The sequence below is a fragment of the Maniola hyperantus genome, chromosome 7 (genome assembly GCF_902806685.2).
Source record: "Maniola hyperantus chromosome 7, iAphHyp1.2, whole genome shotgun sequence".
NCBI classification, from domain to species: Eukaryota; Metazoa; Arthropoda; class Insecta; order Lepidoptera; family Nymphalidae; genus Maniola; species Maniola hyperantus.
Genome location: NC_048542.1, coordinates 6,921,621 through 6,937,089, shown reverse-complemented (window position 1 = coordinate 6,937,089; position 15,469 = coordinate 6,921,621). Strand labels below are relative to the sequence as shown.

The 15,469-nt window shown below is 34.2% G+C and overlaps 1 protein-coding gene across 2 annotated transcripts in view; it reads right to left on the bottom strand.

Annotated features, from left to right (window-relative positions):
- Nucleotides 1-15,469, bottom strand: part of LOC117984118 (orexin/Hypocretin receptor type 1-like) — a 46,520-nt gene that overhangs the window by 8,862 nt on the left and 22,189 nt on the right. The window contains exons 2-6 of one of the 2 annotated variants that reach the window (XM_034970770.2): nt 6,744-7,372; nt 5,628-5,775; nt 3,414-3,555; nt 2,691-2,803; nt 1,086-1,185 (exon numbers count right to left, since the gene is read on the bottom strand). In XM_034970770.2, the coding sequence (XP_034826661.1) occupies nt 1,086-1,185; nt 2,691-2,803; nt 3,414-3,555; nt 5,628-5,775; nt 6,744-7,313 (1,073 nt within the window). In that variant the 5' untranslated portion in view covers nt 7,314-7,372. Of the gene's footprint in view, nt 1-1,085; nt 1,186-2,690; nt 2,804-3,413; nt 3,556-5,627; nt 5,776-6,743; nt 7,437-15,469 lie in introns of those variants that run through there. The other variant, XM_069499657.1, reaches the window with a different exon arrangement.

The following is a 15,469-nucleotide window of genomic DNA, read 5'->3' as shown; positions in this document are numbered from 1 at the left end:
ATATTATTAAAACGACTTGTTTTCTAAACTTAAAATGCGGACATCTTTATTAGCAGCAAGATTTGCACAATCATTCTTTTAATAGACTGTGTAACCTTTTAAACTATACTTAGTCTATGACAGCAGATATAATGTTTATTTGATGTAACAGTACATTGTACAAGTGCAATGTTACCCGTCCTAACATATATCATGAACTTTAACATAATAATTATAGGTTATTTTATTTTTTTCGCGTTTTTTTTTGTGATATCATACCGTAATCATCAGTACTATCACCTGTCTTCGTTTTTGCTAGCGTTGTTACACCCTGTATGTACTTTGATTTTGGATAGTGCGTGAACCTGTAGATCTATCTAAAACTACAAATAATTCAAAGTCAGCAGTCGATGTCAACGAACGATAAAAATTATGATCTTAATAAATTTCTTATTTTTTTATCGACAGGGCGATAACCGTTATGTAGGTAACACTCGTCCATACCCTTTGATCATTATTGGATTTGGCGACGAATACGTCTAGTACTTATTTGCATTTTCCTATTTTAAGTGACTATAGTAATTCGGGAGCAGGCGTCATTAATCGGATTAGTCCACGAAATAAAATTTTATAGGATGGCGAAAACGTTGTGACTACAATTGGGATGGATCTCATGGATGATGCCTAGGTCAAAAACAAGTTGCTAGTGCCTTCTTAACCCTAAATGTGTTCTTTGAAAATCAGCTGTTTCAGCTGCTTTCAAATCAGATCAGTCATTTATTTATTCAAAATAGGCACTATATTGTAAACTCTCTTTGATTGTTTAATTGTTGAATTGGTTACAATTAATTACGGAAACTTAAAACTAAAGCTTTGAGGGTTCCAAACGCACCCTAGTCTGAGAAGAAGACCACAATAAACTCAGTCGGGTATTCTTTTTATTATCACGCGATTTAATAAAAAGCGATCGCTCAGGCAATAACGAATGTGCGCCGTGACTATGGAAAATTGCTTTTTATTATAATTTTACGAGTAAGTTAATATATGCCATGGAAATTCAATTCGGTACTTAGATACAGAATAAAATTAAGGGTTGGCAAACTTACCTAAGCACGGATAAGAGATGAACAGGAAAGTAGCACACCGCGAACATGACCACCACCGCCACCAGCATTTTCGCTGCCTTTCTACGAGAACGCAGCTGAGCTGAAAAAAAAGTTCTATTACAATTAATATATTCAACTAGCAGATACCTGCCGTGTGCTACTACTTACGCAAAAAAAAAATGCCTTTCTAATGAAATCAGTTTAATGGACATCGAAGTATGGTTTCAAAGTCTACACAGGTAGAAACATTTTTGATTCCCTTTCAGACTAGTCCGCTTCTAACTTGGACTTCATCGTCACTTACCACCAAGTGTGACTGTAGTAATGGCTAGCTTGTATCAGACTTTAAAAAATATAAATGCGTATGGACTGAGTGACCTTATATTTTCTTTTGTGGTTGTAAGCGGTTGTTAAAAAATTTGTGTGTTGTAACCACGAATCCACGGTTTTCAGATTTTTTCCTTTATTTGTGCTATAAAACCTACACCCACCTGCCAAATTTCATAATTATAAGTCATAGGTTTCTTGACAGACAGAGAATGAAGTGATCCTATAAGGGTTCCTTTTTGCTTTTGAGGTACGGAACCCTAAAAAGAGTTATGTGTTTGAATTTTGATGTACAACTAACTAGTGAGTAGATATAGAGAAAAAAGCAGTTATATACCTAAATTTCAAAATCACAGAAATACCCTTTGATCTTATTTGTTTGTAAAGTTAACTAACTAACTTTCAATATATTCACATCAGTCGAGTTCCAAACTTACAACAACAATGGTTAAGAATATCCGAAATCAATACGGAACAAACAAAGGTTCAGCCCTACCAATGAACACTAAATTAACTTTATAGTCAAGCGTTTAAATTACAAAAGAATTTTCATTTCATTTTGCGAAATAACCTATTAAAATACATTGAATTATTATCTAAGTACTAACATCCATACTTATATACTTATAATATTGTAAATGTGAAAGCGTGTCTGCCTGTTTGTCTGCTAGCTTTTCACGGCCCAACAGTTCAACCGATTTTGATGAAATTAGGTACAGATAGCTTGAATCCCGGGGAAGGACATGGCTACTTTTAACCCGGAAAATTAAAGAGTTCCCACGGGATTATTAAAAACCTAAATCCACGCGGACGAAGTCGCGGGCATCATCTAGTCTAAATATATAAAAAGAAAAGGTGACTGACTGACTGACTGACTGACTGATCTATCAACGCACAGCTCAAACTACTGGACGGATCGGGCTGAAATTTGGCATGCAGATACTTAGCTATTATGACGTAGGCATCCGCTAAGAAAGGATTTTTGAAAATTCAACCCCTAAGGGTGTGAAATAGGGTTTTGAAATTTGTGTAGTCCACGTGGACGAAGTCGCGAGCATAAGCTAGTATTAAATATAATACCTTCGTATCCAAGTTACAAAACAGGTAAAATAGGAATAGACACCGCTATTTTTCACTGTCAAACGCTAAAATGAGATGTTTGCAATAAAACTTTCAGTACCTATCGATTAAAATATTTATTTTCTTAAAGTTCGTACACGGAACATAGATGCATACATCCAATACATAATATTTACTGTTATAGTTTTTTGTACTTACTTTGTTCAGCAGATGCCAGCTTAGTAGTATCCGCTTGGCCAGGTATTTTTTCTGAGCTCCACAATACTCTCACAATCTGGTGATATGCCACCGTCATCAAAAGGAGGGGTATTCTGAAACCAAACAAAAAACAGGCTTTTATAGAGAAACTTGTTATTTTTAATTGTATTTTATTAATTGTATATTCCTTTTTAGTGTATATTAATAATATAAATTTTTTTTTTTTTTTTTACATTTAATTTATTGTATACTTTTGAGTATTAGAATTTATTTCGTTATAAAAGAGCAATTGGCAATAGGAACTTGAAAGTACCCGGAAAATAAATTTCGACGAAAACAGAACAAGTGAACAATATTGGAACCGCCTATATTTAAGAACTAGCAGATACCCGTCGAGTGCTACTAAACTAAAATAAACCAAAAAAACTTTAAAATAAACCTCTAAAACCGTCTTCGCATTATTGCTTTTCTAATGAAACTGGTTTGGGGCACATCGGTTGGATGATTTCAAAGTAGGTATATAACGGACAACGGTAGAAACATTTTTTGTGTGTTATACCTACCTAAGTATATCCACAGACGTTTACTACTCGGTGCCTATATCAGAGATAATTTATTGCACGTAAATTATCTCTGCGATTGCTTCAAAACCAGGAAGGTAAGGTACCTATTTTGAATATAAGAAATTGAAAGTGTGAGAAAGAAAGCAATTACAATACTTACGTGTAAATAAACACCACTTTGATTATATGCCACACTAGATCGCTGGTTGATGACCAAATTGCAGTACATTGCACCAAATATTCTAAGTCGAAGCGCAGAGGTACCATTTTCACTGTGGTTAAGACTACTAATTCTGGAGTATCTGAAAAATTCAAAATTTTAATTTTATCGATTCGAGTAGCGACGTCACCCACTCGTAAGTTGTCCAATTTTTCTCGTAGTTCAAAAGAAGAATCAGATAATTTGATTGATTTTTAATAATTAGGTATAATAATTTCTTAATTTTCCACCACCCATTTCACCTGCTTAGGAGTTTCGTAAAGACCCTTTTTTGCCTTTTCTAAATTCTGATAGGTATAATAATTATTTATTGTAGGCTAACACAATGTTATTATGGCTCTTATAATGATGTCAAGACTCTGTATCTTGTTTGAAAGCAGATTCTACTGATTAAAACCCGGCAATAAAATTAGCATGTCTTAGCCAAATACCTACACACCTATAGAACCGACCTGCAAAAGTTCGAGTAGGTATGTCAGATTTATAATTTTGAGGTTTTGTGATTAGCGACCCGACCCGGCTTCGCACGGGTGTAATTTACTTGATATATAGATAGGTGTAAATTAAGTATAGTATTTTATGACAGCTATTTTTATTGTATGATACTAATGTCTGATACTAACTATTGTTTGGTAATATGTACGTATGTGGTATTTAACTTTAAGATGACTCCTAAATAAACAATAATGCCTACCTAATATTTGTTGAGATAACTTCGATCTTCTGTTAACAACCTCTTGTTTAACATGTTATCTATCAATACATGGAAATCAGAGTATCTAATGTATAAATTATTGATTTATTGAACAATATCCTCGGTATGCTTACAGCAACATCAATTCGCATACCGAGTCAGAAGTAACATATACATATTGTACTTATCTGTATTGGGATGGAAGCTATGTCAAAGCAAATCAAGACAAATAAAACGATTTGAGACATCTTTAATTAGTTAATGGAATCGCTAGCCATTTAAAGATTGAAAATCATAATACTGACAAAAAAACCAATTTCAGGGAATTGTTTAATCGCTTAAAGCAGTAATGAAAAATAACATTTGTTTTCACCTTGGATCTTTCCAATGTTTACATAAGGACTATTCAACTGTATTTCATTTCAAAGACAAACTTTAATTTTGTGTCAAGGACGTAGCGTGGGAAAGAATCATTTGGCTGAACCAAAATACTCTTTTTTATTATTTCTTGTATAAACAAACACATACATATTTAGGAACCCAACACATTTTCGGGTAAATTAAGAAGCAGGCCTGGCAAAATTTCCGCAATTGGTAAGAAAAGAGATGATGTAATAAAGTATGATATTATAATACGGTATCATGCATTTTTTTTATAAACTGGATGGTGTTTGCGACTTCGTCCACGTGAAAAGGGTAGTTAACAGACAGACACATTTTTGCATTTATAATTTTAGTATGGATTGTATTTCTGTAGCCTGGGGAGACGAATAAGGCCAGTCTCTCTGGGAAAGTTTTTTCAATCACTACCCATATTATAAATGCAAAAGCATGTTTGTTTATTAGTTTGTCCTTCAACGGAGCTAGGGATTGACGTTGATTTTTAGTATATAAGTACATTTCGTTAATAAGTAGGTACCTACATATTATATAGACATAGGCTACTTTTTACTTTTTATCCCAGAAACCAAAGAGTTCCCACGGAATTTTTAAAACCCAAATCCACGTGGACGAAGTCGCGGGCCTCAGCTAGTAGAAAAATAAATTAATAAAACTGCTCAAGTGCGAGTCAGACATGGGTTCCGTATAAGATATATCTGACAGTTTTTTTTTGTGATGTAATCACAAATTTGCAGTTTTCGGATTTTTCCCTCTACTTGTGCTATAAGATGTCCGACATACCTGCCAAATTTTATGATTCTAGACAAAGAAATTTTAAGTACTAATCCTTAGTACCTACAACAATTATTACTTTCTATATCCACGATTCTAGATCAACGGGAAGTACTCTATAGGTTTTAACTCCCTTGACGGCTCTTAACAGACTTGACAGACAGACAATGAAGTGACCATAGAGGGTTCTTTATTCTCTGGAGATACAGAACCCTCAAAAGAAATTATTTATCGGTTACAGAACCAGCAACCAGCACTTAGGGTGGTAAATAAAGGTGTCTACTCACTGAATAGAAGTGAAAAAGTCCATATGACAAAAATGGCGGTCTTAGCACGGCTGATAGTGGACTTGAATTTGAGCGGGAAGCAGATGGCGTACCAGCGGTCCACGGAGATGAAGGTCAGCGTCAGCACTGACACCGTCACTGATACTGACTGCAACCAAAGGTGTTATTAGATATATTATCATAATATAACTCGGAAATATCGGGTGGGTCTCACTATTTGAGCTTACTCGTTGAGCATTCCCATTGACGATAATACATCAGTATTACCTGGTACCTACCTGTCTCACTATTGTACCACTATTGTATCACCAGTACTTGTATCACTATTCCCGTTGAGCTTTTATACCGCGACTATTCGCGAAAAAAAAAACGCGTGTTTATTTCAATAATATTCTGGACTCAATGTTACACCTACTATTGCCTGCTTTGACAGTTATTTGTCTGTAAGATAAAGCTTCATTATATGTCTTGTTGTATATATCTATTTTCTGTGAGATATCGTCGATTTTGATTTCACCAGGCGTTTAAAAAACGCTCTAAATGGGAATACGGCCAATTATTTTTAAAACGCTGCTTTGATACTTCCTTAAGATTTACTTAACAAATTTTTTGCGTATTTCTATGAAAAGCTTTTTCATTCGATATTTTCTAAATCATTAATTCCTTTACCTTTACATTGTTTGCTTTTGTTATCAGGTAGAGCTATTAAAGAGATTATTATAAAATCCTCAATATTGAAAAAATGTATTCCGAATATAAGTGATTCAATAAATACGAAAAGATATAAAGACGAAAAGAGCAATGCCCTCCTCAAAAAAGCATCCCCTTAGGGCACGTTCCCACTCTGTCGTGACCATAATTAATAATCGTGCAGTTTACAGTGTCATGGCTTGTATACTTGAATGGAGGTGTTCACATATAGGACGGCACGATCATTGTCGTTCACGACTCTTTTCTAACGACGATACATCGATTACGGTGATGACATAGTAGGAACGCTTCGCTATAGGGTCAAGTTTCCAGAAAATCTAGACCACGAGCTTTCATGTGTTGTTATTAAAGTTATGTACCTATAGGTATTTCATTTAAATAAAAATAAATTTAACACATAAGTACCTGAAAGTAGAGTAGTATTTTGCACAGAGCATCTCCTAAAAACCACGTTTCTGTTACGTCCCATAAAACCGTAGCAGGTAGACAAAACAGCAACACCATAAAGTCAGCGACCGCCAAATTCACTAAGAAGTAGTTTGTCACAGTTCTCATGGTGTGATTCTTGTAAACAGCTACACATACTAAAGTGTTTCCAACCAACCCAATAGTGAATACTGCTGTATGAACACCTATAAGTACCCATTCGTAAGTTTGAGGATAGATATAATCATTCAGCATGGCTACGTAGTCTTCCTTTGTCAAATTACAGAATTGTTTGTCTCCTACACAATCCTCTGAGCTATTATATTTGATCATGGTGTCTACTTCTTTGCTGTTATTATGTATTTCAACAATATTATCTATTTCTTCAGTATTCTGTTTTAAATCTCTCCTGTACCTTATGAATATTTCATCTTGATCACTATTTATAACTACATAATTGTTTATACTATTAGTTTCTCCATAATTTGTAGAATCAATATTATTTACAATGAAAACTATAGACGTACATAGTGATAATATTTTATACATATTTTTTTTAATTTCAAGTGAGTCTTCGTGTCTTCATTGATACTTACCTAAATCATGATCTGCAAAAACAAAAAATATTTTTAACGCTTAAACGTTTAATAAATATTTCAAGAGGTTTTTCAAAACATGCGAATTACGAGTGTATATATGTTATCGTGTCGAATTTGTTTTAACTAGCACTGATTTTAGAAAACATTTTGGAACTTTCGCGTTGTGAAATTTTAATGAGTAATTCAGTGTCTAACTCATATTTACGGAACTACCGTACATACAATTTTTTTATGATCGTATAGTTACTTATTATAATCCTATAAAGTCCTCCCGGCTAAACTTTAGAGACTAGCCCATCTGCGCGAGAGCCAGTAGGTATAAGTGTATGCGAAAAACATTTGCACTCGCTATTCCTTCACTCCTAAATCCCGATTGGATGGAATTTCGACACGACCAGAGAGAGCACCGTCAACTTCCAGGTACTAGCCCTACCTACTGAGAATTTCCTAAAAGAAAATCCCAATACCTAACAATTTTTGTCTCGACCCGGGAATTGAACTCAGGACCTCAACTTCCGCAGAACATGATATACAGGTCTATAATAATATTATATGCACAAAGCGGTCATTATTTAAAAAAGCAAAATTTTATAAATTGACGTTGCTTATGAACATTTTAAAGGGCGGCAAAACAATACGAAAAGATAACATTAAGACAAGATCAAAATCTAGAAAAAGATGTAAGTTTCTTTCTCAGCAATGAATCAGAAAACGAGGTCGTGAACATTTGTTTTCAAAAAAATGGTTGTTTATTTCGAGCGATAATAGATGAGTGACACTCTGTTTAGATTGAGCTGTAAACACGGTTATGTTTTATAATTTACCAGAAACTGTCTGGAATAATAACATAATCTATATTCAGCTAAAAACAATCGTTGAATAATATTTTATAAAAAGTACCTAATTACGTTTTATGAATTGTTGAATAATATGAAAAAAAACAGTTATTGACTTCAATGTGAAACTAAATACCTACTTCCTTTGTCAACCTCTCCCATGCCAAGAGTCACTGGTAGAGATCTCCTTAGAGATAGTGATACCCTGTCCACTTCTTATCGTTTTACTATTACTTAAGTACACATTTTTGGTACAAAAAAAATCATAACTAGCTAAAACCTGCGACTTCGTTCGCGTGGATTTAGGTTCTTGGAATTCCCGTGGGAACTCTGATTTTCCGGGATAAAAAGTCACTCTCCAGGTCTTTAACTATACCCATGCAAAAAATCGTTGCTCAGTTGCGGTGTTATTGAAGGACAAACCTACAAACCAACAAACCGACAAACCAACAAACCAACAAACCAATAAACCAACAAACAAACACACTTTCGCATTTATAATATGGTAATAATAACATGAGTAGTGATGAGTTTATATAGCCAGAGCCAAACCAGAACTTTCTCTCTCGTCTTCTCTTATTAATCAGTGCTACATCTGATCTGAGTCTGATCTTATTCCATTAATCACAATGGTAGAAATTCTCGGTATAGCAAGGCGGTAGACTGCCAGATCCTTACGCATACGACTTGACTGAGAGAACGAGATTATCCACTCAAGCTGAAAATCGTAGTTATTCGTAATAATAATCTTAGATTTCTATGTATGTGCCGAGCCTTGTTCATAGATGTGAAATATGTAACTGATATGAGTGAAAAATCTTATCGTTTATAACTGGTTTAAAAGGTATCTGCTGTAACACACATGAAAAATTATGCGATACATCGCTCGTAGCGAATGGTAGCGATAATAATTTTTGACACAATGTTATAAGCACACGCTTGAACAAAATCAAACATGATGATTAATTGATTATTTATTTATTTATTTAACTGATGAATGAGTTTGACGTATTGCCTGATTTCCTACACAAAAACTGTCAAAACCTCAAATTTTTACTTATATAGTTACTACATGGGATTCGATTGCCTAGAAGTTCGCGTCATTTTTAGAAGCGCGGATTGTAAACGAGCGATCTGCAGTGCGCAGTGTCTGATAAAAATGGTGCCTGTGCGGATCGATACCGTGTTATAGTCGTTAAAATATGTAAGTTTTTGTTTGTCTTGGCATTTTTCCGGGTTGAGGATAAAAGGAGGTTGAAAATTGGTGAATTTTCTACAATAAAATATACAATAACACAAAATTATAATAAAATTATTATTAAAACCATGTCTATGCTCTATGGTCTTAAAATAACATGATATAATCTCTCAATATTGTGCGTACAAACTTAGAAATTCATTATACGGAACCCTTTCCACGCGAGTCCAACTCGCACTGGCCCGATTTTTTATTTTATTTACAGAATTAATGTAATTCGCCGACTTTGAATGCGCTATTACTAAATGTATAGCATCAGATCGTATTGCTACTCTCAATGGAACGCCAGCCTTAATGCTAATGTACTTTTACGAGACATTAGCCTTTCCCACGTCAGGTAAATATTTCCTGTTAGAAGAATGGAATGTGTTACCAAAGGTGATCGACTCTTCAAAAGAAAAAAATATTATAAGTAGATCAAAGACCATTTTGGGTGTGTATAGAAAAGGTATTTGATATGAAAATATTTCGGTTAAAAGTATCAATCTATGGGTTCCAAGAAATCTGTGGGTGTTTTCTATAATGATGCGGTAGCTCCCAGATCCTCCCTTTTGCAACTCTAATAAGGAAGGATGAAATCGGTTAAATGGATGGGCCTTGAAAAGCTAGTAGTAACAGACAAACAGAAACACTTTCACAATTTATAATATTGGTATCTACGAATAAAATTAGTATGGATGTTTAAGATTGGATAGATGTATCTGTAGGTATCTATTAATAGATTATCAGCTACAATCAAATCTTATTATCAAAATAAAAACTACCTGGGTATTATACGTTACTGAAACCCATAATATTACAAACACAACTCTTTATAATATTATTAGAAACGAATTATAATATATCAAATACACCCCCATACATAAGTCGAATGTTTAAAAACTGAGGCATCGGGGCAAACATGAAGCAAGCAGAAACAATCCAGGTAAAATCATCATTCAATTTCTTATTCATTCGTTTTCTGTACCTAGCATACTCCCACACATTTTTTCCACAATTTGATACAGTCGCGCTAATAAACTGAATCAGAATATATATTTTCAATTTCATTAGCTCGTTTTTTATAATTTCCATCTAAACCTTGAGCTTTCAAGAAGAAATTAATAGGTATCAGCATCATCATCATCTTAATGCATCGCCGACCTACTGCTGAGCACACTCAGGCATGCATTGCAAACCTCACGATGATTTACTTCACCGTTAAAGCAAGTGATATTTAACTGTATAAAACGCCCATAACTCTGAAAAGTTAGAGGTGCGTATCCGGGATCAAACCTTGGACCCCCAACAGGAGGCCGAAATCTTATTTATTTATTAATCACTAGACTATTACCGCTCTGTACCGCTTTATTTTAGGTAGGTTTAAGAAGTGGAAATCAGTTTTTCTAATTAATGAACCAAAATAACCAGACTGAGCGTATTGGCAAGTTGAAGTGGTAGTAAGTAGGTCATGTCTGTCGCGGACCGGTGGCCGCTGGGGTAGACGTGTTCTGAAATGGAGACCGCGTATTGGCAAGCGTAGTGTGGGATGACCTCCAATCCGCTGGACTAACGACGCACACTCGCACGTCACCCACGCTCGCCCGCACCGGGTAAGCGCGGGGGCTGTGTGGGTGTGCGGAGCGTTCCCACCTCGATTGCCATCTCGACCTGTCGCGTACTATACCATTTGGTATTTTGGGCACGCAACCGGTAGGTAAGTGTCGGCTTTTCATACTCTATCAAGGTTAAATGGTGACTTTTATGACTAGGGCTTGATTTCAATCAATAGAGGCGTAAACTGAAAATAAAGCAGTTTGTATGAAATAGAACGTAAACGTTACCGTGATCTAAGTAAAATAGATAGAAATAGAAAAACCTTTATTGCTACACAAACAAGAAAATTATCAAATTTTAAACAAACAAATAGGTACCTATGTATATCAAAACGTGCGAAGTAGTCTTATCGCCCGTGATGGCGGGGTTAGCGCTAAGAAAGGATATTTGAAAACTAGGGGCTTGTAATTTGTGTAGTCCACGCGAACGAAGTCGCGGGCATAAGCAAGTATTATATAAAAAACACCTCGAACTTCCCGATATTTAAATTTTATCTAATGTTAATGAAAGAAAAACAACAAAAATATTTTATTTTATTACAAGATTCCTAAAAGTTTTCTTTCTCCGAAATTGGGTGGCTCAAACATTAATAGTAATAACCACTTAACGTAAATTTTTATCATTTTAGTTTACTAACAAGATATCAAAGCTATATTTAAAAAATATAATAAAAAAATGTATTAAAAAAAATATAAAAGGTCAGGAATACCTAAATAAAGACTTCTTGCTTCAAAGACACCAACGATCGCTATGCGAGTGTTTCCCAGATTGTTATAAAGCTCGACATTTTCCTGCCGGATATTGGTTTTTAGGACTTTTTTCACTGATATCACCTGTCTCCACTGATGTCAGCCTGTCTCCAATGAAACGATTTCTCTGGCAACTATAATAGAATTTCGACATGTAAATTAATAACTTCTTGAAGTTTTTGGCATAAAGTAAAATTTCTCTTATCGCAATAGATAGGCACCTACACACATTCCGAATTTCTATATCTTCTTTCTATATCTGTTAAGCATGTTGGTTAAGCAATGTTGATCATAGTCAGTAACTTGATAGAAGATTTATTTTACCTTGCATCTTTGAGACGGACTCAGAGCTACTTTTTATCACGGAAAATCAAAGAGTTCCCACAAGATTTTACAACAACTAAATCCACGCAGACGAATTCACGGGCATCATCTAGTTTACGTATCTGTAACATTAGATAATAATTGGGAAAGCCTAAGAGATCCGCTCTTATTACTTCTAATTATTCTACACGTGTATTCTGTTTTTTAATATAATTACGATACGAAAATATTATGAATAAGTATGTCTCTCCAGGGACTTCATACAAAAATATTTCCTGAAATTTTAGTTGAGCTAAGCCGGGACGGGTTGGCAATAAATAATTTGCTAGAAAAATATCTAAAGGCCCCAAAATAATTAATTTTTGTTTGGCGACTATAAACCAGGCTGACAACAAACACTATTGTTTTTTATCTTAACAAAAAAAAAGATTCCGACGAATTGAGAACCTCCTCCTTTTTCAAGTCGGTTAATAATACTGCTAATTACTGATATTCGTGAGTGTACACGTCTAAATATTTACATAAACACAAAGCGATTTGTGGGACCTTGAATTTTGAAAGCGTTGATCTGAGTAAATGATCATCATTCATTCTGAAATCTCATTAAGCCTATCCATTTCCACGAAACCCTTTACAAACAAGTGTTAAGGCGTAAAATGGTTTCCACTATATAAGTAGCAAGCTAGCAAGTCAATGTGGACCTAGGTATAATAATAGCACGGTAGAACATTACTTCTCTAATTTTATATTAAACTCGCTGATGCTAATATTATAATTCATATCACATCTCATCGCTCTGTTATAAGATGTTATGTGTGGCACAGTTCGGAAAGTAAACGTCTTTTTTTTCTTTCTTTCTTTGATGCCCACGACTTCGTTCGCGTGGATTTATAGTAGCCTATGTCACTCTTCTATGTCTTTAATTATACCCATGTAAAAAATCACGCCCGTGGCTCCGTTGCGACGTAATTGAAGGACAAACCAATAATCCAAGAAACAAACATTCGCATTTATAATAATATGGGTAGTGATACTTCTCTACATAGTATAAAATAAAGTCGCTTCCCGCGTCTGTATGTATGTATGTATGAACGCGTAGATCTTTTAAACTACGCAACGGATTTTAATGCGGTTTTCACCAATAGATAGAGTGATTCAAGAGGAAGGTTTATAACTAGTTTAATTCTCAAATTCATCAAATCAAATTAGAGATCCCTAGAGAAATTGAAATAATGTGAATTAGGTCGAAAAAAAATCCTCTCAATTGAGAGTTTCCGAGGCAATGACACCTCAATAACACCACATTAATATCTACGTTGCACCCAGGCGAAGCCAGGGCGGGTCGCTAGTATTTTATGTATTCAGAAAATATGCTTCGTATTTAGAGTGAAAAAGTATCCCGGAAAATTTAATTTCCCCGTCCCGCGTTCAAATTGTGTATCGATGCGACAAGATTTCTTTTATTACATGTATTCTAGTATCGGTTGTTAAACCAATTCAATCATCTCGGTGATTGCGATTAGATAATATCATTATCTTGTACCGATTCTTTAAGAAATAGAGAGAGTAATAATCCCAAATATTCGATTGGTCAATTATTTATTATTACGAGTATCATATTAATTTTACCTACCGGCCTCCAATCATCCGCATATTATATTGACCGATTTATATTCGAAATTTTATTTATATCAGAATGGTGAGCGAAAACATCACGATGTTTTTATATTCATATATGTATATGTCAGGCATGCAGGTTTCCTCACGAGGAAACCTGCATGCCTGAGAGTTCTCCATAATGTTCTCAAATGTGTATGAAGTCTGCTTATGCTTCATACTTGGACTTGGTTAACTATGGCCAAACCCTTCTCATATTGAGGTTCTCCGCAGTGGGCCAGCAATGGGTCTGTCATGATGCTGATGATGATGATAATATTGGAATAATTGCAAGGAAGTATTAAGTTAAAAGGAAAATGAATAAAAAATTTCACGCTGCGGTTTTCAAGCGCGTGTTATATTACGATAGAATTGGATACATAATTATTATGCTAAAATTCATCTAATCATAAACTTGGGAGTCTTAAATAAGTATTTGTTGTGATATTTAAAACAGAATCGTTATTCCGTTTCCGGATTTAATATCAATGTACGGAAAGAGTGTGGTTTAAATGGTATCTTTTCTTGTATGTTGTTTAATTTAATATTTAGGAATGTGACAATACGATAAATGATATTATGTGAATTGTCAATACTGGTAACTAATTATTCATTGTAAATTAAATACTGTCAATGTACGGAAAGGGTATGATTTGAATAGTATCTTTTCTTGTATGTTGTTTAATTTAATATTTAGGAATGTGACAATACGATAAATAATATTATGTGAATTGTCAATACTGGTAACTAATTATTCATTGTAAATTAAATACTGTCAATGTACTAAGAGTGACATTATACTAAGCTATTGTCAACATACAGTTGGCAATAGCTATTATGTGAAATAATAATGTTGTGTAAACTGTCAATTTAAGTCGATTATTATTATGGTAAATTATTAATACGTGGACCATCAATGTCACTGATTTTATTATTGTAAATTGGGTGTATCAACATGCCTTTTGTCAACAAACCTAAAATAAATAATGATTATAAAGATCATGTGATAGTCGACATCCGCCTTGTTTGCGATGGCAGTGTTATAAAAGTACCCTACCTCGACAGAGAAGGGACAGTCTTGTATCGACAGCCCAGAGCAAACACAGCGGACCTTACTGAAGTTAAGTATTCTTATATTTTATTATAATGTAATGTAATCATTTGCCTTTTATAGGTTACCTGTTGTAACTGTGTACCAAATATGTACCTAATACTTTACTCAACGTTCTAATGTTTTAAAAGATGTGTGTTATGGAGTTTCTTTGCCCTTTCTTCTCCATGACTAAACACCTTAGCGAAATGGGTGGTAGATTCATTTTAATATAAATAGATCAATGCTGAACAAATACAATTCAGTTATTATTCGACTTGGTTGGTTTTACTTCTGTATTTATCACCTACCCTCTTGTGCTATTTATTTTATACATTGAGATAAAAGTAAACACTAGGTTGTTAGCTTCTAATTATTATAGAAGCCTGTTTAGATGATTAGGATTCTTACTTTGAAATAATACAGCAGATGCTTTGCTTGATTTTTAATTACTTAGTATTTGGCCTTACCTGACAAATAATTGATAAATGATAACTTTCATTAGTAATCATTGGATTTAATTTATCATCACTATTAAAGCCCACTGTCTTAACTTCTCTTCTTTATACAAAATCTCTCATCAGAAGTGGGATCCGA